The following is a 25,684-nucleotide window of genomic DNA, read 5'->3' as shown; positions in this document are numbered from 1 at the left end:
CACTTCCTTACAAACAATCCTTTGACTTTTAATGAAAATTCACTTCATAGTGAATGATAATCATATAACCAATTAATTCAATTAAATAGAAATTAGATTAGAAATAGAATTTGGATAAAATGTCCTTGGAAAAGAACAATGACATCCAGTTCTCACCAGTTTAATTGAACCAGTATCTTGTCCTTTGTGTTTGTCCATCCTACACAAATAAAAGGTGAAGCTTTGGTCAGTATGACAGTAGCTCTTGTTTAATTTGTCATGCTGAGAGCAGATCTTCTCTTGGAGCTCTGCACAGGCTTTCACTAACCTGTGCTTATTAAAGGCAGGAGCCCTGATACACCAGACAGGAATTAACAGCTTTTTGTTTTCTCCCAATGCAGGAATCACACTCCACATTTCCAGGTCCAGCGTAACAGTGAGCAGGAGAAGCAGCTTGGTGTTTAATCTTCTTCAGTTTCTCCACCACTGTAGCCAGCTTGTTGTTTCTACCTAGAACAGGCCTTGGATTGAAAGTCTCTCTACACTGGGGGCAGCTGAAGACCCTCCTCTTATCTCCCTGATCCCAGAAGCCATTAATATACACCTTACAGAAACTATGGCCACAAGGAGTAGTCACTGGATCTTTCAGGAGATCCAGACACACTGGACAAGTGAACTGATCCTGAGCTACTGAAATACCGGCCTCTGCCATTTTTATGGACTGATACACTGACAGAGAGAGAGAGATAGTGGCTTATCCAATTGTGGCACGCTTGAGTATTATGAGTTTCGTTTTCTCAGAAAGGAGCTTCCTGGTTCTGTTTGTGGTGTAGTGTGACAGACAGCAGACACGGCTTTAAAGAGAGAGGGAGTTCAGGCTTTAAAGAAAAGATGTAGATTTTTTTGTGTGTAAATGGGCTTCACTGTCATATAAAAATTCTGATCAATTGAATTCTGATTTTTTTTGTTTCATGGCTGCATATTGCAACAAAACATTAATATTTATGTCACAGAAGCATTTAAGATGTATCTGACCCAAAGTAAATGAAAAAAAAACAAATTAAAGAGACTGATGAACATTTCTAAAGAAGTCAGAATTGAGAAGCAGCTGCATAAGGGCATAAATGAGCAAAACTAAACAAGGGGAGACCAGAAAGCAAAATATGAGGGAAGCTCTTGACAGCCATATCAGTCTATTGAAGGCACTAAAGACTGTCTTCATTCTCCTCACATGTCTCTTTTTACCCCTGATTAATTTGTTCATTTGTTCATTTACATTCTGAATTTTGAATACATCAGGTAAATACCTGGAAAATTAACAAAGAAAGACTTTGCATGGAACATTAATCTTATTACAGTAACTTCTAATCATTAATCTGATTAATGACTTTTTAGATAAAATAAACGTTCCAAAAATAAATAAAAACAACAAAGAAACAATTCATCATTAACAGTAAAATATTATGAGAATGCAAACAACAAGACACCAACCAATAAAGCTCCAGGTTTCAGTGACTTACCCAGCATTTTGGTCCATCATCTGATATCCTACCTTCATTAAAATGTCTACAAAAACAGAACTTATTTCTTATATTCGATAACAAATGAGCACAGCCATAATTTCAGTGCTGCTGAGGCCAAATAAGGGCACCACATTATGTTCAAGCCCCTGGTCAATAAGGTACAAAAGTAACAAAAGTGAAAATACTTAATTGCTGCCTGTCAAAGAAATATTTCTGTAGTATATGGAGCTGATATGCCCATCTTGCACTAACTGGTATAATTGTATTAACCAGTATGGGTCAGTAGAGTTTTGTCAAGCTGACAGTGTGAGTGAGGAGGCAGTCAAGAGAATCTGAAGGTTTGATTCATGCAGTAAACACTTGTGACATTAAAGTAATTTCTGTGTTACTAGAGTAAATCTTTGTCAACTTTAATTTTTCATTATTTCAAAAAGAAAAAAAAGCTAGTTCTTCCTCTGGGATGTGACTAAATATACCCATTTCCAACAGCTTGCCACTTCTGCATTCATCACACTGACTTAACATGCAGTGGGGACTGTCTGGACTGCAGACCACAGTTTCAATAAAATCGTGTGTGCTCTGAAATGCTTGCCTTGGGATAACGTGTTGCACACAGTCCAGGTCTAACTTTATATTTTCACGGTATTGGCAACGGCTCACATTTCTTGGAGTGTCTGAACACCAGAACACATGAGACAGTCAGAGCTCAGCAAATTTAGCTTTCTCAATTACAGACTCCGGATGTTCACTTTTAAAACAGCGTTAGGCCTCTAGAATAGACATTGTCAAATACCGTTTCTAAATCTTCTTTTTTACTCCTCCCTCTCTGACTGTGGCCACATCCCTCATCCCTAGTGCTTGCCTTGAAATGTCAGGTCTCATAGAGTTCCCTGACATGATCATATATAGTAATTGTGGCAGTCAAATAATTTCTTTTTTTCTCTGGAAGAAGGCACAGTGACATGGCAGTTTTTTAGAACTGTACTTTTTTTGCAAGGGCAGCCTGGTAAAGCTAGCTTTCTTTGGTTTCCTTTATCTTCTCTCTGATTTCCTTGCTAGTGTTGTTGTATTGCTGTACTGCTTGTGGGTCTGTTTTCTTTGCTTTCTTAAGCTTCCTTTGTTTGTTACATAAGTCCAGGATGTCATCAGTCACCCACGGTTTGTTTTTTTCTTTTTTTTGCCGAGCACCTCTGAAGCTGACTCAATCAGGACCAGTGTTTGCCTTAAAGCATGCTGCAACTATTGAGTCTCTCAACCTTTCCATGGTGAACTTATTTGTGGACTGGATTCGTGCTTGACTTGGAGCTTCAAGGTCATCAGTACCATGTCATAATCACTTCCTATGTCAGCGCCAGGGAATGTTCTTGTCCTGGCTTTGTTGATGCACAATTTAAAGCAATCAGGGGCTAAGTATGATATCTATCTGTTTGTGTGTTTCACTGTTTGGTGCATGCCAGGTGGTTCTTCTGAAGGTCTTAGGTGGGAACATTGTGTTGGCCAGTGTGAGCTTGTGGCTGCTGGAAAACTCCAAGAACCACAGTCCCATATTGTTGGTTCCCCTGTTCCATGCTGTCCCACTGTTCCTGCCCACTGGTCGTATGCATCTCCACCTACTCTGGCATTCCAGTCTCCCAATACGGCATCCCTGCTAGACCAACGTTTATGGCCCTCTCTGCTGTGGTCTTGCCAAACCCTGTCAATCTAATTTTGGCAAGTCCTAGGATGTAGTAGTCATACCTGGCAAATTTGTGTGTCATCTCTTTGATCTTCCCACATGCATACAGTATGTGGACATTCCACATTCCAATGACGGTGTTTTTTCTGAGATAACTTGATGGTTACCAGGGGTGGCTGGGGACAAGTTCTGGAGGCAGTGGTGAGAGTTGGGTGTCAGGTGAAGACCGGTGCTCCCATCCATCCTAAAAGGATGCTGCTGCTGGAAAGTCAAAGGTACTACCTCACCCATGGCAACAAATATGTTTTCAGCCTAGAAGACTGAGACTGTGTCTGAGTCCTGAACACTAAGTGTAGCCTTCATTATTCGAGGTACCAAAAAAAGAGCCTGCACCTTTTGATCAAAGCAGGTGTGGCTGATCATAAAAGACCAGAAGTTTACTTGGGTACTGTGGTGGGAAACAGTGCTTTATAAGTTATTAGTAGTATTTTATAATCAGTGCAAAAGTCTACTGCGTGCCAATGCAGGGTGGAAAAGATAGGGGTGATGTGGTCACATCTTCTGGTTCTAGTGAAGACACTGTATTCTTGACTTACCAGAGCTTGTTTATACACCTATTGGAACATCCAGACAGCTAGGCATTACAATAGTCCAACCTAGAGGTAGCATGAACTAGTTTTTCTGCATTATGTAGTGCATTATATTTCTTATCTGCACAATATTTCTGAGATGAAAGAAGGCTATCTTAGTAATAATATCTAAATGAGCTTCAAATGAGAGACTGGAATCAATAATCACACCAAGGTCTTTTACTGCTGCACATGATGCAACTGAAAGGCCATCAATGGTTAATATAATCTGAAAGTTTGCTTTTAGATGCCTGTGGTCCTAGTAAACATACTTCTGTCTTGTCAGAATTAAGTAAGAGGAAGTTACTCAGCATCCAGTGTCTATTGTCCTTTAAACATTCCTCAACTATATTAAGCTGATGTTTCTCATCTGGCTTTGCTAAAACATATAACTGTGTGTCATCAGCATAACAGGGGAAGCTAATACCATGTTTACAAATAATTGCATTCAGAGGTAGCATATATAGAGAAAAAAGCAGTGGGCCTAAAACAGAACCTTGCGGAACACCAAACTTTATCTTAGTATGCATAGAGAAGTCACATCTACAAACTGATAACAATCAATCAAATAAGACCTGAACCAGGAGAGGGACGTTCCCTTAACTCCAACAACTTTTTCTAGCCTATCAAGGAGAATAATATGATCAAGGGTATCAAAAGCTGCACTAAGGTCAAGCAACACAAGCAAGGAGACACAACCCTGATCAGAGGCCAGTAGTAGGTCATTTACCACTTCAACCGGCGCTGTCTCTGTACCATCATGAGGCCTAAGTCCTAGATTTCTTGAATGTTATTCCAATGCAAGTATGATCATAACTGCTGTGCTACAACCTTTTCTAGGATAATGGAGATAAAAGTGAGGTTTGATATTGGCCTATAGTTGGACAACTGACAGGGGATGAGGGCAGGTTTTTTTAATCTGGGGTTTGATGACTGCTAGTTTAAAGGATTTAGATACATAGGTAGTGCTATGGGTAGAATTGGTTATTTTTAATATCTGTTTGAAGAAAGGTGTAGGTAGGGAATCTAGTACACAAGCTGATGATTTTGATTAGGACTGTCACGAATACTCAATTACAATTGACTACTTAATTAAAAAAAAAATCCTTGATGAAAATTTCACATAATTAACATAATGTATCATCACCGTTTCCATACATGCAATCAGATACACCTCCCTGCCAACGAATCAGTTTTCACACACTGCATAACACCGAAGACACAAAAAGTTAGCTCATGGGAGGACTGGGAGGGAGGATGTCTCTGCGTGCCATGTTCACCCATGAATCCCTTCTGTGTGCCATGACACAAATACGAGTAAATGCAAAAGTATAATCAGATGTGGAATTAACATTTGCCAAACATTTCCCAAAAAAAAAAAAAATGAAATGAAAAGGGTTAGTTGATAAATTATTGATTGATTGATTGATTGAAATTGATTGACATTGATAAACTGAAAAAGAAACCCACCTGTTCACCATTCATTTTTGGCAGATATGTAGAATGGATTGTGTTTATTTGTGAAATATAATGTAGGCTTTTTTATATTTGTGAAACACATTTATTTGTTATCTCTCAGATTGCCCTTTGTATTTGCAAATTGCTTTCTGTTTGAGTTGAGTTTTCCTTTGCAAAGCAGATTGTGCTTGTTTGTGAAATGATAGATTTGTTTGTTTAGTTTTGGCACAAATTTATCACCATAGTTCTTAGACTATCAGCTATGCTGCAAGAAATGAGAGCAGCAGCTGAGTGGGACGGATTCTGTCCCCGCCCTAACAGGCCAGCCTTGCCCTCGAAAGTGCTCCAATTACCTATAAAGCCCACATTGTTATCAGAGCACCACCTAGACATCCAGCAGTTCAGTGACCATAACCTTCTGTAAGCTACATCACCACGCCTCTTTGGGATTGGGCCAGAGCATATTACTGCATCAGATCATGAGATCATAGAATCTCATTTCTCCTGGTCTAAGGATCCTTCAGGTGGCTTTTGACAAACTCCTAGTGAGCCATCATGTGTCTTTAACTGAGGAGGGGCTTCTGTAACAACCAATGACAAGACGGGGCAGAGAGAGAAACCAAAACAAAAACACACATGGCACTCAGCGTGATGGGGAAATACCTGACAAAGATATAAAATAAAAAATGGCTTTCACACACAGTAGGTTGTGTTTCCATCAGCAGCAACACAGGAAGATACAGCGGTTTGAGTAAGTTTTATTATTTCAAAAGAAACATTCTTTGCCAAAACCAAAACAGAATTTTTTGAGACATGCAAACTTTTCATATCAGTATAATAGATTTGCTACTAATGCATACAGTTAAACAGTATATTTGATAACATTTGTTTTTTTCTAGAAACATCCTACATTCTGCATTAAGAGATTACTTATGTAATTGATTAATCTATAGAAAAGATGCAGTTAGATAATAATAATAATTATAATAATAATAATAATAATAATAATAATAATGTGCTACAGTTTGTGCACACAAAAGTGGCACTGTAGCTCAGAGTGAATTTAAATCTTATACCTCAGTTATAATTTTTGTAAACCCTTTTTAATAACATTTCATTTTCGATCACATAACCTGACAGTTGAGTTATTTCCTACACAGAATCCAGCATATAGAGGGTGAGTGAATGTGGTTTGGACTCTGTGGAGGAGCCTCATCGTGTCAGAGACGCTGTAGAAGGACAGAGTTCCTGCACTGTGATCCACATACACTCCTATTCTGGAGGACGCTGGACCTCGGAGCTCAGTCTTAATTTTGTCATTCCAGAAAGAGACAGAGGAAGAAGAACACTCCAGACTCCAGGACTGACTGTTGTGTCCAAACAAACACTCATAACCCTGTCCTTTCCTGCTGATCTCTTTATATGAGACTGCTATGTACACCCATCTCTCACCGCTCCACTCCACCTCCCAGTAACGGCGTCCACACACACTCTCCTTACACAACACCTGAGGCCAGGAGTCAAATCTCTCTGGATGATCAGAGCATCGCTGTTCTGTCCTACTGTATGTCACCACTCTGTTCTTGTCAGACAGAATGAGTCGACAGTGTGCTGTGTTGGGATCCAGAGTCAGATAATAGAAATCTAAAACAATAAAATGTCCACAAGTTAGCTGTTAATGGAAAGTGGTAGCTCAGTGCCTAAAACATTGGACTACAGATCAGAAGGATGTGAGTTCAAATCACAGCACTACCAAGCTGCCACTGCTGGGCCCTTCAGCAAGGCCCTTAACCCTCAACTGCTCAGTTGTATAAATGAGATAAATATAAGTTGCTCTGGATATGGGCATCTGCCAAATGCCATAAATGTTAATTATGGGGTTTATACTAAGTGTGTGTTGGACACCTGTTTGTGTTTCTATTCTTCGTAAAAATATATAGATACAAAACACAGACATGTTTACACAGTCTGAGTGTGTGTGTGTGTTTTACACTTACACTGCAGAAAACCCTCTTTGTTTTTCAACTGTGAAGGTAATGTCTGAACTGCTGCAGCTGTGGAGATCAAATGGAGACAGAAATATGACATGGAAACAGTTTAAAGCCTTGTTTCAGATAAACACATCAATTAAATCGCCACCTTGGTGGGTCGAAATTCCAAATTTGAATTTAAGGCGTCGACTACAATTTTCTCAATTAAATGTTAGATTAGTTTGTGGATTTGTGATTATGTTCCATTGACTTTGCTTGTCTGGTAAATTTATCTTGATGTAATTTACACGGCTAATGCTAATATTTTGTGATTTTATGCAGTCTCGTTACTGCTTACTTTTTATTTCTGTTATATGAATTTTATGGTTCTCTTTAGTGTGATGTAGAAAAAATGTTTGCTTGTTTACCTTGTGGACGGATTTTGTTGAATTCCTTCTCACAGATTTGCTTGACTTGTTTTTTCAGATCTGAGAGAGATTTCCTCACTCCATCAAATGAGAGATGTTGATTGACAGTGATGCTGGGTGAGTCCTCACATCCAGGAGAAACACAGAGAGACGGGAAACTCTACAGAGAGGAAGCACATAATAAAGAAGGAGAAAAGTGTAGGAGAGGAACGAATGAATCTCAGACTGAATCAGACACAAAGACACACTTGTGATCTCAGACAGGAACAGTTATTGTCACTGTAATGAGCTTTTAGGAGGAAACTTTGTGAGGAACAGCGGCCTCTGTAGATCAGACACTGAGTGTTACCTGGAGGAAGTGGATGTGATCGTGTGTGTGTGAAAGCTGCTCCAGCTCAGTGACTCTCCTCTTAAGATCAGCAATCTCCTGCTCCAGTTGCTTCAGGAGTCGTTCAGCTCGACTCAGTTCAGCTTTCTCCTGAGCTCTGATCAGGTTCTTCGCCTCCGAGCGCTTTTTCTCCATGGAGCTGATCAGCTGAGTAAAGATCCTCTCACTGTCATCTACTGCTGCCTGTGAACGCTTCTGTTGGGATACACACACACACACACACACACACACACGATGGAGCTCTTTAAAGATCAACTCTTTCTCTTACAGCGACACCAAATTTTGTCCATAGTGTATGTGTGTGTCTCTGTTTAGGAAAATATCTCTGCTCATTCCTCACCTTAATAGTGTCCACAGTCTGTTTCAGCTCCTGCACCTTCTTCTGCTTCTCCTGGATCCTCTGCTGGGATTTCATCTGCTCCTCCTTTAGCTCATTCTGAGACCAAATGAAATGCATTTCTTTGGAGCTCAGTGTGTCAATATTAACTGCAAATAAATAAATTTTACTCATGTCCTATAAAATTATAGCTTAAATACAAAAAAGAAATACTCCCTCTAGAACTAACTAAAATACAATAAATTACTAACATGAATTACTTTCTGCACTTTTACATGGTAAGTTATATTAAGATAGTTCAGCAATATTTACTGTAGTGAAATACACCATGAATACAGGTGAATATAGCTCCCTCTCCAGCTCTTTAATAAATATTTAACTCCCACTTGAATCTGCCTTGTATTTCCTGACAGAATGAATTGACCTTAAAATGGATTCAGCGAGTGCCTCAGACGTCAGCAACTTCCTGTCGAACACGGCCGTGCGTCTTGAAAGACAAGAGGAGCAGATGGTCGCTACGGGTCGTGCGGTGCAAGCCTTGGTAGCGCAGGTGTCCAAGCTCACTGCCCAGGTTCAACTTCTGAGAACCGAGCCGGCAACATCACCCGCTGCGTCAGCTCCCCAGCGCTTACCTACCATTTCGCCGCTCACAACTCAACCCAAGCCACGCCTACCACCTCCCGCATAATACTCTGGTGAGCCGTGTCTCTGCCGAGCCTTTCTCACCAGGTGCTCGTTGTTTTTCTCACTCCAACCCCAGACTTTTTCTACCGAGCGGTCTAAGGTGGCTCTGGTGTTGACACTGCTGCCTGGGAAGGTGGCTTTGTGGGGGACAGCGGTGTGGGAGAACCAACATCCGTGCTGTTCCTCGTTCCAAGCGCTAGCCGAGGAAATGAAGAGAGTATTTGATCGTGTTGTGACGGGACGTGAAGCGGCTCGGAGACTGGCTGATTTACATCAAGACGAGCTCTCTGTCTCGGATTACTCCATCGAATTCCGCACTCTGGCGGCTGAGTGCAACTGGAACGAGGAGGTGCAGTGGGATATGTTCCTGCATGGCCTGGCAGACTGCATCCAGAAGGAGATCTTCATGCTGGAGTTTCCAACAACCCTGGATGAGCTTATCGTTCTCGCCATTTGGGTGGATGCGAGCCTGCAGCAGCAGGAACAACTGGGGCTATGACGCGCAGTTCCGGCCGCCACAGATCTCCTTGCCCCTTTTCCCACCGATGCGGCCAGCCCAGCGCACAATCCGGAGCCAATGCAGGTGGGTAGAGCTCGGCTATCCCGGAAGGAGAAGGTTCGCCATCGGACAAGAGGTTTGTGTCTCTACTGTGGAGGGGCGTGACATATTGCCTCGGTCTGCCCGTTAAAAGCCAATGCCCGGCAGTAGGTCGGAGGTTACTGTCGGGTGGAATTTCTGCGGGTAAAACCTCTTCCACCACTCTCCTCCCGGTTCGGCTGCAATGGGGAAGCACCCTTCATCCCGGTCATGCCCTCTTGGACTCTGGAGCTGAACGTAACTTCATGGACTATCGGTTTGCTCACCAACTTCACCTCCCTGTGTCGACACTTAACCACCTCATTTCTGTCAGCGCTCTCAATGGCCAAACTCTCTCCACTATCACTCATACCACAGCTCCGTTAACCCTCATCACGTCGGGGAATCATTTGAAGAAATACGCTTCCTACTCGCTGATTCCCCGCTCGCTCCTGTTGTCCTTGGTCACCCCTGGCTCACACTCCATAACCCTCACATTGATCAGTGTCATGCTAATTGTCTTGTGTCTGCCTGTTTGTCTGTGTCTAGTTCTGTTTTCCAGAAGGAGTCAGTGGACCTGTCTAACGTGCCTAAGGAGTACATGGACCTGAAGGAAGTGTTCAGTAAGTCTCGGGCCGCTTCTCTCCCTCCGTCCCTATGACTGTGCCATAGAATTATTGCCAGGTAAGTCTCCGCCTAAAGGCAAGCTTTACTCGCTCTCTGCCCCAGAGAAGGAGGCCATGGAGAAATATATTTCTGATTCTTTGGCAGCCGCGCTCAACCGTCATTCCTCTTCCCCCGCAGGTGCCGGGTTCTGTTTTGTGGTGAAAAAGGACGGATCTCTGCGGCCATGCATTGATTACTGGGGGCTGAACAGCATCACAGTAAGGAACACTTATCCCTTGCCGCTGATGTCTTCAGCTTTCGAGCAGCTGCAAGGGGCATCTTTTTTCACCAAATTGGACCTGCGCAACGCCTATCATCTGGTTCGCATTAGGGAGGGGATGAGTGGAAAACTGCCTTTAATACCCCCAGGGGGCATTTCGAATACCTGGTTATGCTGTTCGTCCTGTCTAACGCTCCGGCGGTTTTCCAGGCGCTCGTGAATAATGTGCTGAGAGACATGGTTGACCAGTTCATATATGTCTACCTGGATGACATACTGATTTTTTCCTCCTCTCTCCAGGAACATGTTCAGCACGTGAGTGCTCCTTCGGCCGATCGAGAATGGGCTTTTTGTCAAGGCGGAGAAATGCGTTTTTCATGCACAGTCAGTCCCGTTTTTTAGGGTTTGTCGTTTTGTCCGAGGGGGTGCGAATGGATCCCTACAAGATCAAGGCTGTGGTGGATTGGCTGACCCCTGACTCCGGCAAGGCCCTGCAGAGGTTTCCGGGGTTCGCCAATTTTTACCGGCGTATCCGCAACTAGCCGCCCCTCTGACCGCCTTGACCTCCACCAAGACTGCGTTCAAGTGGTCTAGCGCAGTCCATTTTCTAACCTCAAGAGCCGCTTTGTTTCGGCCCCTATTCTCATTGCCCCTGACCCTTTGCATCAGTTTGTGGTAGAGGTCGACGCTTCGGAGGTGGGGGTTGGCACGGTTCTTTCCCAGCGCTCCTCCGCGAATGGCAAGATGCATCTGTGCGCCTTTTTTTCTCATCGTTTGTCCCTCGCCAAGCAGAATTATGACATTGGTAATAGGGAGTTGTTGGCGATTAAGTTACCCTTGGAGGAGTGGCGTCATTGGTTGGAAGGCTCGGGGGTGCCTTTTATCGTCTGGACGGATCATAAGAACCTTGAATACATCAGGTCGGCCAAACGTCTCAACTCCAGGCAGGCTCGGTGGGCTCTTTTTTTCGGTCGCTTCGTCTTTTCCATCTCGTACCGTCCGGGCTCTAAAAACATCAAGCCTGATGCTTTGTCCCGCATTTTTGATCGTTCCGATCGACAGACCACTCCTGAGCTTATTTTACCTGAGAGACTTGTGGTCTCCACTATCACTTGGGAGATTGAGTCTAAGGTCCGCACGGCCTTACTAGGGGTAACGCCTCCGTCCGGGTACCCACCGGGTCAGTTATTTGTGCCGGAGGTTTTAAGGTCCGACGTCATCCGCTGGAGCCACTGTTCTAAGGTCGCTTGTCATCCGGGGATTAATCGTACCACCTTTTTGGTTAAACAACGGTTCTAGTGGCCATTGATGGCTCGTGACATTCGGGATTTTGTTTTGGCCTGTTTGATCTGTGCTATCTGTAAGACTTCCAATCGTCCCTCAACCTCCTTCAACCTTCAGGGTCTCCTTCAACCGCTGTCTGTCCCTTCGAGACCCTGGTCCCTCATAGCGCTAGATTTTGTTTCCGCCCTACCTCCATCCGAGGGTAACACGGTGGTTTTGAGCGTGGTGGACCGGTTCTCGAAGGCGGCCCATTTTGTTCCCCTGCCCAAATTACCTTCTGCCAGGGAGACGGCGGTTACTGTCATTGACCACGTCTTTCGCATTCATGGCCTCCCGACGGATGTGGTTTCTGACAGGGGTCCCCAGTTTGTTTCCAAATTTTGGAGAGAATATTGTCGGTTACTGGGGGCGAGTGTTAGCCTTTCTTCTGGTTTCCATCCTCAGAGCAATGGGCAGACCGAGCGAGCCAACCAGGATCTTGAACGGGTGTTACGATGTTTGGTTTCTCAGAACCTATCCTCTTGGAGCCAACAGCTCTCTTGGGTGGAGTACGCACACAATTCATTGCCAGTGTCATCCACGGGCCTCTCTCCGTTTGAGTGTAGCTTAGGGTACCAGCCACCTATTTTTCCTAGTCTGGAATCTGAAGTCGCGGTCCCCTCTGCCCACGCTTTCGTCCAGAAGTGCCACCACACCTGGAGAACTGCTCGTCAGACGGTCATAGCTAGTCTTCTCAGAATCCCTGCTTGCACTCTGCACACAATATAATTGCACTATCCGATGTCACTTAGATGAAGATGGGTTCCCTTTTGAGTCTGGTTCCTCTCAAGGTTTCTTCCTCATACCTTCTCTGAATTTTTCTTTGCCACCATCACCTCTGGCTTGCTCATTAGGGATAAATTTAAAAATTTTACATATCTATCCTGAATTTATATATTTCTATAAGCTGCTTTGTGACAATGTCCATCGGTAAAAGTGATATACAAATAAAACTGAATTTAATTGAGATATAGTTCTTACTTTTTACTTGTTGATCATTAAATATGAAATATGTTTCAAGTTATATATTGATAGTAATGAAAAATCCATTTGTGCTGACTGCGACAAATGCAAACACTTATGTTCATACTAAGCACTTTCCCACTTAAAAATCAGCGCATTGAATGAGGAGTTTCCCAGCCACTGGCACTCACCGATTTCTCTGTTGGATATCCTCATGCAGCACTGAGTAAACAGCTACTGCTTTTTACAGCTATGCACACTCAGTCAGGCAATGGTGCTTTCAAAACTTGCTGTTTTTGGTGCACTTTCCGATTCTAGTATTGGAATCTTCATCAGTTCTTCTACATATAAACCATTTTAAAACTGAGTGGTTTTCGCTCTACCTTGACATCAAAAAGAGTGAACACTAGACCTCTGTCAGTACGTATCAGTGAGATACGTACGTATCAGTACGTATCTCACTGATACGTACTGACAGAGGTCTAGTGTTCGTATCAGTGAGATACAGTTACCACACCGAGAGACCCCCATAGACAAAGCTCAAAGCTCGCACCCTTTCTGTCTCTTCTGGCCCCTTAAATCAGCCACATCTTCAGAAGCATTGCAGATACACTGTCTCTCTCCATCTGAAACATTTCAGACACACTTTCTACTCCTCTGATGCATCAGAGATGACCAAAATGTTTTGGAACTCCTGACCTAGCGCAAAGCAGAAGCCAGTCAGAACCCCATCCCTAATTTTCAGAGTTCTCCTCACTTTTTACAGCTACACAATCACATTTCACGTCATGTAGGTGTGGTCTGTAATCGAAAATGAGAACTTAGATATCTTTTGCAAATTCCAGTTATGTTACACAGTATGGAGTGAGTTTTTTTAATGTAAATATACATGAATGTGTCTAAAATAAAATGTAAAATAAAAATAACAGAAGTTTCAAATGAAAGCATTATTTAAACATCAACACTTTAACAACAATGTTACATAACATCGCCATTGTGCACTGTTGTGTCACTGTAAAATCCTGTAAGAATGTTGTTGGGTGTTGGCTGATTAAAGTGTACTGATCGGACTGACCTGTGTAACACTTTCTTACAAACAACCCTTTGACTTTTATTCAAAATTCACCTCACAGTGAATGACAGGCAAACATCAATCTAATCAACTGAACAGAAATTAGATTATACATAGAATTTTTATAAATTGACTTGGAAAAGAATAAGGACATCCAGTTCTTACCTGTTTTTCAGTTCTTTCTGCTTTAGTTGAAACCGTATCATGGCCTTTGTGCTCATCCATCGTACACAAAAAACAGATGAAGCTTTGGTCAGTACGACAGTAGATCTCGATCGCTTTGTCATGTTGAGAGCAGATCTTCTCTTGGAGCTCTGCACAGGCTTCAACTAACTTGTGCTTCTTACAGGCAGGAGACTGATAGTGAGGTTGAAGATGATCTTCACAATAGGAAGCCTTACATACCAGACAGGAATTAATGGCTTTGCGTTTTCTTCCAATGCAGGAATCACACTTCACATCTCCAGGTCCAGCGTAACAGTGAGCAGGAGAAGCAGCTTGGAGTTCAGCCTTATTTTGTTTCTCCACAACTTCAGCCAGCATGTTGTTCCTGTGTAGAACAGGCCTTGGAGTGAAAGTCTCTCTACAGTGGGGGCAGCTGTAGATGCCCTTCACATCCTCCTGATCCCAGAAGCCATTAATACACACCTTACAGAAATTGTGGCCACAAGGAGTAGTCACAGGATCCTTCAGAGAATCAAGACACACTGGACAGCTGAAATGATCCTGATCTATTGAAATACTGGCTTCTGCCATTTTCCTGAACTCAAACACTCACTTAGAAAACAAACTTTCTGAGTTTCGTTTTTTTAGAAAGGAGCTTCCTGGTTCTGTTTGTGGTGTAGTGTGACAGAGAGAGAGCAGGTGTGGCTTTAAAGAGACAGGGAGTTCAGGTTTTAATGAATACATGTAGAGAACTCTTTTGTGTAAATGCCCTTCTCTGTGGTTTAAATATTCGCATTAACTGAATTCTGAATTGTTATAAAAAAAATCTCTGGTGCATAAAAATATATTACATATTTGAATGTGATTTCACATCATTGGTGGAATGTTTGTGAATAAAATATCACATACAGCACATCAGGGGAACATTTGTCAAAAAATTATTTAACATGTATCTGACCCAACTTAAATAACAAAAACAAATTAAAAATGACTGAAGAAAATTTATAAAGAAGTAAGAATTGAGAAGCAGCTGAATAAGGGCATAAATGAACAAAACTAAACAAGGGGAGACCAGAGAAAGTAAAAAATGAGGGAAAATCTTATCAGCCATATCAGTCTATTGAAGGCACTAAACAGTCTCAGATCATGGATATTAACCTGGTTCCTCATCTACAAACTTTACCCTAGTATGCATAGAGAAATCACCATTTACATGTACAAACTGATACCGATCAATCAAATAAGTGGTATCAAAAGCTGCACTAAGGTCAAGCAACACAAGCAAGGAGAAACAACCCTGATCAGAGGCCAGTAGTAGGTCATTTACCACTTTACCCAGCGCTGTCTCTGTACCATAATGAGGCCTAAATCCTGACTAATAGATTTCATGAATGTTATTCCGATGCAAGTATAGCATAATTGCTGTGCTACTATCTTTTCTAGGATAATGGAGATAAAGGTGATTGGATATTGGCATACAGTTGGATAGCTGACAGGGGTCGAGGGTGGGTTTTTTTTAATCTGGGGTTTGATGTTGAAGTTTTTATAGAACATTTTTCCTCTATTCCTGTTGTGAGCTGTTTTTAAAAATTTTTAACAGACTACGCTTTCAGATAGCAGTTTTGGAGCACAAGCTTGTCTATAGAGGATCTAAAATACTGGATGTGACAAGGGAAAATTTTTATCATTTACACTTTATTGTTTGGCATTTTATTGTTTACACTTAATACACAGTATTACTCTGATTTCCATATTCACAATCAGACACACCTCCCCACCAACCAATCAGTTTTCACTTGACGCATAACACATAACACACACACATAACACACACGCATAACAGTAGTTAGCTTGTGTGAGGACTGGGATGGAGGACATCTCTATGTGCCGTGTTCACCTATGATCTTCCTCTGTGTGTCATGGCCCAAATGCACATAAAGTAGGTATTTGGATGAACTTTTATTTTTACTTTTTAAGTATTTTTTTCTTAGTAATGGTACTTTTACTAGAGTAACTATTTTTGATACTCTAACCATCGCTGACAAAAATAAGTTACTATTATGAAATTGCAAATTTTTTTTTTACATTGCAACATCATCCATTAAAATATATTACAGCCTACATTTTAATGGATGATTTTAAGTTAGCTTTAGCAAATCAAAGTATTTAATAAGGATTTAATACATTTATTTTAAACTGAGATTATGAATTTTTAAAATTACTCTTTCTTGTCTCTCCTACAGCAAGAAACAGTAATGACACAGATACTGTAGTATTTTTGTTCAGGAAAGTCATACATTATATATAAAAAAGTGTAATTTGTCTATACATTTAAAAAAAAATACAGTAACTTATATGTACGATTTATCTATAAAAAAAATTAAAAAGTTAAAAATTGTCTGTACAAGTAGGTTTTAAGACTCCATCTGATATTGACTACTCAATTAGTATTAAAGAAAAGAGTCAAATAATAGATTATCAAAATAATTGATGGTGACAGCCCTAATTTTCATGAGAAAATTAGTGAATTTAATTCGTTATGCTGGTATGCTGATCTAGCATGCTGATCATCACCCCAGTGATGGCGATGAACCCCCCACGTCAGCAGGGCTTTCCACACAAGTGAGGATAGCTGCAAAAACCAAAGGCCTGGGTGCATCAAAACAACGGAATTATGACAAATAGTACATAAAATATGGATTCGCATGCATCACACTAAATAAGGAACCACGACCACAGTGTGTTGTATGTTCTGAAGTCCTTGCAAATGACAGTTTGAAACCTGTGAAACTGATAAGACACTTGCAAACCAAACACCTGACATTCAAACATAAGCCAGTTGATTTTTTTTTTCGCCATAAAGAATCAGGCTTAACAAACCAAAAACAAACGATGACCAGAAAAACCCCAGTGACAGTCAAGGCATTTACTGCTTCATATGAGGTGGTGTATTTAGTTGCCAAAGCCAAAAAGCCTCACACAATTGCATAGAGCCTCATTCATCCAACAGCAATGGCCATCTGTAGAACTATGTTTGGGGATATGTTTGCCAGTGACAATGAACAAACATATCTCCTGCTCATGCTTTACTGCTCATGCTTATTGACAGTGGAAGATGATTTACGGTTAGCTGTATTGGGTATTGAACCACACTTTGGCATGATGTGCTCTCAGAAACAGACTCAACCATCACACTGAATACGGTAAGCTGTTTATATGTTGTATGTGTCAATATATGTTATGTGTACTATATGCATACTACCAAGTAGTATGTCAAGGATGTCATCACGCATGTAGCAGAATGTTTACAGTAAGTTTACAAGGTGAAATTAAATCTGACACCTCAGTTATAATTTTTTGTAAACTCTTTTACTAACATTTCATTCTGAGTCACATAACCTGACAGTTGAGTTATTACCTACACAGAATCCAGCATATAGAGGCTGAGTGAATGTGGTGTGGACTGTGTGGAGGAGCCTCATCGTTTCAGAGACGCTGTAGAAGGACAGAGTTCCTGCACCGTGATCCACATACACTCCTATTCTGGACGACGCTGGACCTTGGAGCTCAGATTTAATTTTGTTGTGCCGGAAACAGACAGAGGAGGAAGAACACAGCAGAGTCCAGGACTGACTGTTGAATCCAAATAAACACTCAAAACCCTCTCCTTTCCTCCTGATCTCTTTATATGAGACTGCTATGGACACATCACCGTTCCACTCCACCTCCCAGTAACGGCGTCCATACACACTCTCCTTACACAACACCTGAGGCCAGTGGTCAAATCTCTCTCGATGATCAGAGTACTGCTGTTGTGTTCTAGTGTGTGTCACCACTCTGTTATTCTCAGACAGAATAAGGGCAGGATTTGCTGTGTTTGGATCCAGAGTCAGATAATAGAAATCTAAAACAATAAAATGTCCACAGGTTAGATGTTAATCACATGATATACAGTCATGGAGGGACTATGTCAAAAAAAATGGCTGTAATTCCTAAACTGTCAATGCAATATTTTTGTTAAACCCCTTGAGTTAAAGCTGAAAGTCGACACTTCAATCACATCTTGATTGCTTCATTTCAAATCTATCGTAGTGAACAGAGGCAAAATTATGAAAATTGTGTCACTGTCCAAATACTTATGGACCTGACTGTATAAAAAGTGTGTGAGAGACTGTGTTGCTCTATATGAAATATTTTAATATTAAATATCAATCATCAGGTACAAATCTATCAGATTTAGATACAAAACACAGACATGTTTACACAGTCTGTGGGTGTGTGTGTGTGTGTGTGTGTTTTACACTTACACTGCAGAAAACCCTCGTTGCTTTTCAGTTGTGAAGGTAATATCTGAACTGCTGCAGCTGTGGAGATCAAATGGAGACAGAAATATGACATGGAAACAGTTTAAAGCCTTGTTTCAGATAAACACATCAATTAAATCGCCACCTTGGTGGGTCGAAATTCCAAATTTGAATTTAAGGCGTCGACTACAATTTTCTCAATTAAATGTTAGATTAGTTTGTGGATTTGTGATTATGTTCCACTGACTTTGCTTGTCTGGTAAATTTATCTTGATGTAATTTACACGGCTAATGCTAATATTTTGTGATTTTATGCAGTCTCGTTACTGCTTACTTTTTATTTCTGTTATATGAATTTTATGGTTCTCTTTAGTGTGATGTAGAAAAAGTGTTTCATTGTTTACCTTGTGGACGGATTTTGTTGAATTCCTTCTCACAGATTTCCTCGACTTGTTTTTTCAGATCTGAGAGAGATTTCCTCACTCCATCAAATGAGAGATGTTGATTGACAGTGATGCTGGGTGAGTCCTCACATCCAGGAGAAACACAGAGAGAAGGGAAACTCTACAGAGAGGAAACACATAATAAAGAAGGAGAAAAGTGTAGGAGAGGAACGAATGAATCTCAGACTGAATCAGACACAAAGACACACTTGTGATCTCAGACAGGAACATTTATTGTTGCTGTAATTAGCTTTTAGGAGGAAACTTTGTGAGGAACAGCGGCCTCTGTAGATCAGACAGTGAGTGTTACCTGGAGGAAGTGGATGTGATCGTGTGTGTGTGAAAGCTGCTCCAGCTTAGTGACTCTCCTCTTAAGATCAGCAATCTCCTGCTCCAGTTGCTTCAGGAGTCGTTCAACTCGACTCAGTTCAGCTTCCTCCTGAGCTCTGATCAGCTCCTTCACCTCCGAGCGCCTTTTCTCCATGGAGCTGATCAGCTGAGTAAAGATCCTCTCACTGTCATCTACTGCTGCCTGTGAACGCATCTGTTGGGATACACACACACACAAACACACACACACACATGACTGAGCTCCATTTAAAGATCAACTCTTTCTCTTACTGTGACCCTATATTAACCATATTGTGTGTGTATGTGTGTGTGTTTAGGAGAATCTCTCTGTTCACTAATTACCTTAATAGTGTCCACAGTCTGTTTCACCTCGTGCACCTTCTTCTGCTTCTCCTGGATCCTCTTCTGGGATTTCATCTGCTCCTCCTTTAGTTCATTCTGAGACCAAATGAAATGCATTTCATTATTTCTGCATCAGGAGCTCAGTGTGTCAATAGTAACTGCAAATAAATAAATTTTACTCATGTTCTATAGAATTATAGCTTAAAACAAAAAAAAGTATAATTGTAAATTTGGAGAAAAAAATCCAATTAAAAAACTTCCTCTAGAACTAACTAAAAAAAAATAAATTCCTAATATGAATTACCCTCTGCACTTTTACCTGGTAAATTATATTAAGACATTAAGATACCATGAATACACTTCCATTCAGATAGATAAAGTTCTTACTTTTTACTTGTAGACCATTAAATATGAAATATGTTTTGGAGTTATGTAATGAGTTATGAAAAATCTGAAGTGTGAGAATGTCCATGCCTGAACCTTAGTTCTACCTAGTTCTTTTCTATTTACCTTCCAATACATCCCCATGTCTCGCTTACTCCACTAATGACGAAGCACATCAAGGGGCTTTGTGCCGACCACGCCAAATGCAAACACTCATGTTCATACTAAGCACTTTCCCACTTAAAAATCAGTGCATTAATGAGGAGTTTCCCAGCCACTGGCACTCACAGATTTCTCTGTTGGATATCCTCATGCAGCACTGAGTAAACAGCTACTGCTTTTTACAGCTATGCACACTCAGTCAGGCAATGGTGCCATTTTGGTGTACTTTCCCATTCTAGTACTCGAATCTTCATCAATTCTTCTACATATAAACGGCTTTAAAACTGCGTGGCTTCGCTCTATCTTGACATCAAAAAGAGTGAACACTAGACCTCTGTCAGTACGTTTCAGCAAGATAAAGTTACCACACCGAGAGACCCCCATAGACAAAGCTCAAAGCTTACAGCCCTTCTCATCTCTCAAAGCTTCTTCTCTCTCTGGAGAATTGGAGGCACTCTCTCTGAAGCATCAGTGCGCGCTCTTCCAAGGATCACAGGCTCTCCCACTCAGTCTCCTTCACAGTTTGATGCTCTCTAAGATTGCAGCCTGTTTTTCTAATCAGTGGCAGCCTAATTGCCTTTCTCTAGGCATTTCATCCCAGACCAAGATACTGGGTCTCAGAAAAAAATTCCCAAGATACAACATGCATCAATCTGAGCTCTTTGGGGCCCGTCTATTTGGTGCAGGGGTTCCCACACTAGGGGTCTGTAATTTAAAACAAGTAGAAATCCAAACCAGTGGTGTTGAGGGGGATGCCTCTGCCACCAGCAAGGCATAATAATGTAGAGTAGTCAAGACCTGGGGTCACAGAAAATTCATAAAGTCCATTTGGGTTAATTTTTCCAAAATGTTTTGGAACCCCTCATTTAGTGCAAAGCAGTAGCCAGTCAGAACCCCATCTCAAATTTTCAGAGTTCTCCCCACTTTTTACAGTTACACAATCACATTTCACATCATGTAGGTGTGGTCAGTAATCGAAAATCAGATCTTAAACATCTTTTGCAAATTCCAGTTCCATTACACAGTATGTAGTGAGTTTTCATATAAAAATATACGTAAACATGACTACAATAAAAATTATTACAAAGTAGCAGAACTAAAACAAAACAAAGTTTCAAATGAAAAAATTATTTAAACATCAACACCTTAAGAACACTGTTACAGAGCTTTAACATGGCCATTGTGCACTGTTGTGTTGCCGTAAAATCCTGTAAGAATGTTGTTGGGTGTTGGCTGATTAAAGTGCACTGATCGGACTGACCTGTGTAACACTTTCTTACAAACAACCCTTTGACTTTTATTCAAAATTCACCTCACAGTGAATGACAGGCAAACATCAATCTAATCAACTGAACAGAAATTAGATTATACATAGAATTTTTATAAATTGACTTGGAAAAGAATAATGGCATCCAGTTCTTACCTGTTTTTCAGTTCTTTCTGCTTTAGTTGAAACCATATCATGGCCTTTGTGCTCATCCATCGTACACAAAAAACAGATGAAGCTTTGGTCAGTACGACAGTAGATCTCGATCGCTTTGTCATGTTGAGAGCAGATCTTCTCTTGGAGCTCTGCACAGGCTTCCACTAACTTGTGCTTCTTAAAGGCAGGAGACTGATAGTGAGGTTGAAGATGATCTTCACAATAGGAAGCCTTACATACCAGACAGGAATTAATGGCTTTGCGTTTTCTCCCAATGCAGGAATCACACTTCACATCTCCAGGTCCAGCGTAACAGTGAGCAGGAGAAGCAGCTTGGAGTTCAGTCTTATTTTGTTTCTCCACAACTTCAGCCAGCATGTTGTTCCTGCGTAGAACAGGCCTTGGAGTGAAAGTCTCTCTACACTGGGGGCAGCTGTAGACTCCCTTCACACCCTCCTTATCCCAGAAGCCATTAATACACACCTTACAGAAATTGTGGCCACAAGGAGTAGTCACTGGATCCTTCAGGAGATCCAGACACACTGGACAAGTGAACTGATCCTGAGCTACTGAAATACTGGCTTCTGCCATTTTCCTGAACTCAAACACTCACTTAGAAAACAAACTTTCTGAGTTTCGTTTTTCTAGAAAGGAGCTTCCTGGTTCTGTTTGTGGTGTAGTGTGACAGAGAGAGAGCAGGTGTGGCTTTAAAGAGACAGGGAGTTCAGGTTTTAATGAATACATGTAGAGAACTCTTTTGTGTAAATGCCCTTCTCTGTGGTTTAAATATTCTCATTAATTGAATTCTGAATTGTTATAAAAATCTTTGCTTCATGACCATATATTATATATTTGAATGTGATTTTACATCATTGCTGGAAAGTTTGTGAATAAAACATAGTTATGTCACAAAATCTTTTAAAATGTATCTGACCCAAAGTAAATAACAAAAACAAATGAAAAAAAAAGCAACTTTATAGTCAGAAGTCAGAACTGAGAAGCAGCTGCATAAAGGGATAAATGAACAAAACTAAACATGAGAAGACAAGAGAAAGGAAAAAAAAGCAAAAGAGCTTGATGGATAGACTAGACTCTGCATGGAAGCTGGAACATTAATCTTATTACAGTAAGATTGCATTAATCATATTCTACAACAATGTAATTTTTGGAGTTTTTGGACAAAATAAGTCTTAAATAAAAAATATTTCTGAGCACAGCTGTAATTTCAGTACTGCTGAGGCCAACGGATCCAACATTATGTTCAAGCCCCTTGTCACTAATCAGTACAGCCCTTAAAACAGTGGAGTGTACCAACAAAAGTGAAAATACTTCATTACTACACATACATACTTTGAAGGAATATTTCTATAGTAGGTTCCATGAAGGTGGTACCAATCTTGCATTATTGTATTAACCAGTATGGGTCATTAAAGCATTATCAAGCTGACGGCGTGAATGAGGAGGCAGCCATGAGAATGGGAATTCATGCAGTAAAAATCTTTCTGTCAACTTCTGGTTTTACTTCACTATTTCAAAAAAGCAAAGGGCTACATTTACTTCGATATATTTTCCCAAACACCTTCATAACAGACTGCAAAATTAGCCCTTGTCGAATCAATAAACATTCAAAGAGCCGACTCATTAGCAAACGACACCTCACTACTTTTTACCTCAGAGAAAACTCCAAGTGGTGACTGAGGTAAGAGTTTTTAGACTGTGAGTTTCTGAAATAATTATAACATTGTTGTTTGTATTTAAATTGCTAGATGATAGACATTATACTTTATTTCAGCAGTTAATCTTTAGCTAATTTCTCAACAACATAGTTATCGTGTCAGGTTAGCTTGTGTCAGTGTTAGCATCAGTGACTGCATTACACTGATGACTCACCAACAGCGGAAAACACACACATTACTTCAAACATTATTTCAGGTACTTTAAAATTTCTACTCAGACATTTTTCTCATGGGTTACTCTAAATTTAACTTGAAAAAAATTCCCTGTCATTTTTGTATTTGTTTACATACATTCAAGTGTGGCTATTGGGTAACACTATTTAACTAGCATCAGCTATAAGAATTGAAACAGATATCCAGTTTATACACCCAGATTAAACGAGATTTATTAAAGGAAGACATGCGAGTAACAAGCTTTGACTCTTCAACTTTATTTTTAAATATATATATATTTACACACTGTGACAATATGACTCTATAAAACGCCATCAGTAATGGCCGACAGTTCCTTTGGAACTTTGTTTCCAAGTTTATCTTAGGTTTCAAGTAAAGGGTTATCTGGTGTTCATAGAACCATGTAACCTAATGTTCTATTTTACCCCTCAAAACTGCCTGGGACAGTGTTTCGGGGTAATGTTGATTTTGTAGGACCTGATGAAGGGACATGGCAATGCCCAGGTAGCACACATCTCTGGATTGCTCATGACAAGGTGACACTTCTGCTGGAGTGATGTTACAGCAGGGGCCTGGCAGCTGAGCTGATGTTCAAATCAATGCCGTCCAGCTCACATAACACACGTACAGGACATAGCAAAGATTGCTCAGGTGGTTCCCCTTCACTGAACATTGCAAGGTCACCCGGTTGATTCACAAACGTGTTTGGTCTGACTTTAGGCAGGAACCCTGGACTTGGCTACAGGGTGGAGCAGGCAGCTCACTTACTCTCCTTGTTAAAGTAACTTGGTGGGAGGAATGTGTTCTTCAGAGAAACCCAACATTCAATTCAACATACTGTATGGACTAATAAGGGGATCTTAGCAAATTAAACACAAGGGTTAGGTAGAATTTCTGAATGTCCTCAAGACACAGAGGAGTCTTGCCCCCTTCAGAGAGGGTGTAACCAGCTTATGGGTGCCCAGTGAGACCCCAGCACTAGCACTGCCATCCACAGTAATGGCTGCACACTCTCAGTTAGCTGCAGACTCCTTTGTCTAGCAGCTCCTGCAAGAAGGCTACGACATTTGGCACAAGACAGTGCACTGAGTCTGCCTGATGAATCACACACCATTCATAGAACAGCCTCCACTTAAGCACATACAAGGCCTAGGTACTAGGTGGTCTTGAACTAACTAGCATTTTGTACTGCTGGATCACAAGCTACGATTAACAGAGAAAACCAGGGTCTTGTTGACCATTTCGGAGCCACCCCGTGAAACCCTGTGCAATGTTGGTAGGATCAGCAATAGAGGTGGAAATGCATACAGCAGACAGTGACGCCAGTCGTGGGCCAATGCATACTGATCTACCAGGGAAAACTATAGCTGACAACGAGTCGCTGATGCATCGGCAAAGAGGTGTACCTGTGCTTTGCCAAATCTGGGACACTACTGCTGGATAAAGATACCATTTTCCTGGGAGTATGTATTGCCTGGATATCAAATCTGCCGCAATATTGTAGATTCCCAGCAGATTTACCATTTTAAACAAGGCTAACTGTATGTCAGCCCATTTACTTCCTTGTCAAGTGGAGGGCACTATCCACTGCTGCCCTGGTGGTTGATGTACCTGACTGCCACCATGCTGACTGTGCGGACTAGGAGTGTCTTAACATTGGTAGGAAAGATCTGAAGGCCAGAAACATGGCTCTTAACTTCAGCTGATTGATGTGTTCTGGCGTAACGCAGGGGCTTCATGACTAGTGAGGGAAACATCTGTGGCAATTAATTCCCTCTGATATGGTACTGCTCTTGTTAAAACAAGGACGTGTGTCTGTCTGTGGTGTTTGAAGCTCAGCCACAGGCTGATGATCCATTATTAAAAATCCCTTAATTCTCGCGATCCTAAGGGAACTACTGGTGCAGCTGCAGTCAAAAACCCAAGCGTTGTTAGCAGAAGCCAGTGTCTCACATAGCGGCTCACAGAAACTTGCTCTGCCAGGAAGATGATGCTCTCTACATGTTCGGCTCTCAGCGTGGTTAAAATTCTCACTGAAACTAGACCACACTGATAAACTATGGAACCTGTCTCAGTCTTAGGGAATTTTTCCTCTGGTTCACTGTAAGGCTAAGTGCAGCAGTGTGTACCCTGTGACCCGTAGTCACAAGCTGTTACACAGATAGCTCAAGTAAAAGGCTCAACACAAATGAGGCAGGAGTAAAGGGGATGTTGGTCACTACTGATGATGTTTTACAGTGTCATATGGTGAACACGTGACTTTGTGTTAAAGGTCTTGGCATGTGTGTGCCTGAAAGTTGCCAGGTGT

The 25,684-nt window shown here is 41.2% G+C and overlaps 2 protein-coding genes across 3 annotated transcripts; both read right to left on the bottom strand.

Moving 5' to 3' along the window:
* Positions 1–6,006: 6,006 nt before the first annotated feature.
* LOC113539312 (E3 ubiquitin/ISG15 ligase TRIM25-like) lies at positions 6,007–14,733 on the bottom strand. Of its 2 annotated transcripts, XM_026935012.3 has the most exons (6): positions 14,058–14,733; positions 8,391–8,486; positions 8,012–8,245; positions 7,663–7,822; positions 7,262–7,318; positions 6,007–6,908 (listed from the first exon to the last, which is right to left on the bottom strand). In XM_026935012.3, exons 1-6 carry the CDS (start codon positions 14,646–14,648, stop codon positions 6,379–6,381), a joined length of 1,668 nt encoding a protein of 555 aa, XP_026790813.3. In that variant the 5' UTR covers positions 14,649–14,733; the 3' UTR covers positions 6,007–6,378. The 2 variants fall into 2 exon arrangements, with proteins under 2 accessions (XP_026790813.3, XP_053095629.1); XM_053239654.1 differs by lacking the exon at positions 7,262–7,318.
* An 870-nt stretch (positions 14,734–15,603) lies between these two features.
* Positions 15,604–22,149, bottom strand: LOC113539203 (tripartite motif-containing protein 16). Its single transcript, XM_026934825.3, has 6 exons — positions 21,467–22,149; positions 19,498–19,593; positions 19,115–19,348; positions 18,766–18,925; positions 18,365–18,421; positions 15,604–17,961 (listed from the first exon to the last, which is right to left on the bottom strand). Exons 1-6 carry the CDS (start codon positions 22,055–22,057, stop codon positions 17,438–17,440), a joined length of 1,662 nt encoding a protein of 553 aa, XP_026790626.3. The 5' UTR covers positions 22,058–22,149; the 3' UTR covers positions 15,604–17,437.
* Between the last annotated feature and the right edge of the window lie 3,535 nt (positions 22,150–25,684).

This window comes from Pangasianodon hypophthalmus, chromosome 14 (genome assembly GCF_027358585.1).
Source record: "Pangasianodon hypophthalmus isolate fPanHyp1 chromosome 14, fPanHyp1.pri, whole genome shotgun sequence".
NCBI lineage: Eukaryota > Metazoa > Chordata > Actinopteri > Siluriformes > Pangasiidae > Pangasianodon > Pangasianodon hypophthalmus.
Note: the sequence above shows the minus strand (reverse complement) of the source record. Positions and strands in the feature narration are given on the sequence as shown.

Coding starts and splice junctions, on each gene's coding strand:
- LOC113539312 (XM_026935012.3), bottom strand. CDS start 14,648: ATGGCAGAAGCCAGTATTTCAATAGATCAGGATCATTTCAGCTGTCCA. Junction 8,487..14,057: donor CAGAAAGAACTGAAAAACAG/GTAAGAACTGGA, acceptor ATTTGGTCTCAG/AATGAGCTAAAGGAGGAGCA. Junction 7,319..7,662: donor CAACAAAATCCGTCCACAAG/GTAAACAAGCAA, acceptor TGATCTCCACAG/CTGCAGCAGTTCAGACATTA.
- LOC113539203 (XM_026934825.3), bottom strand. CDS start 22,057: ATGGCAGAAGCCAGTATTTCAGTAGCTCAGGATCAGTTCACTTGTCCA. Junction 19,594..21,466: donor CAGAAAGAACTGAAAAACAG/GTAAGAACTGGA, acceptor ATTTGGTCTCAG/AATGAACTAAAGGAGGAGCA. Junction 17,962..18,364: donor CAACGAGGGTTTTCTGCAGT/GTAAGTGTAAAA, acceptor TTATTGTTTTAG/ATTTCTATTATCTGACTCTG.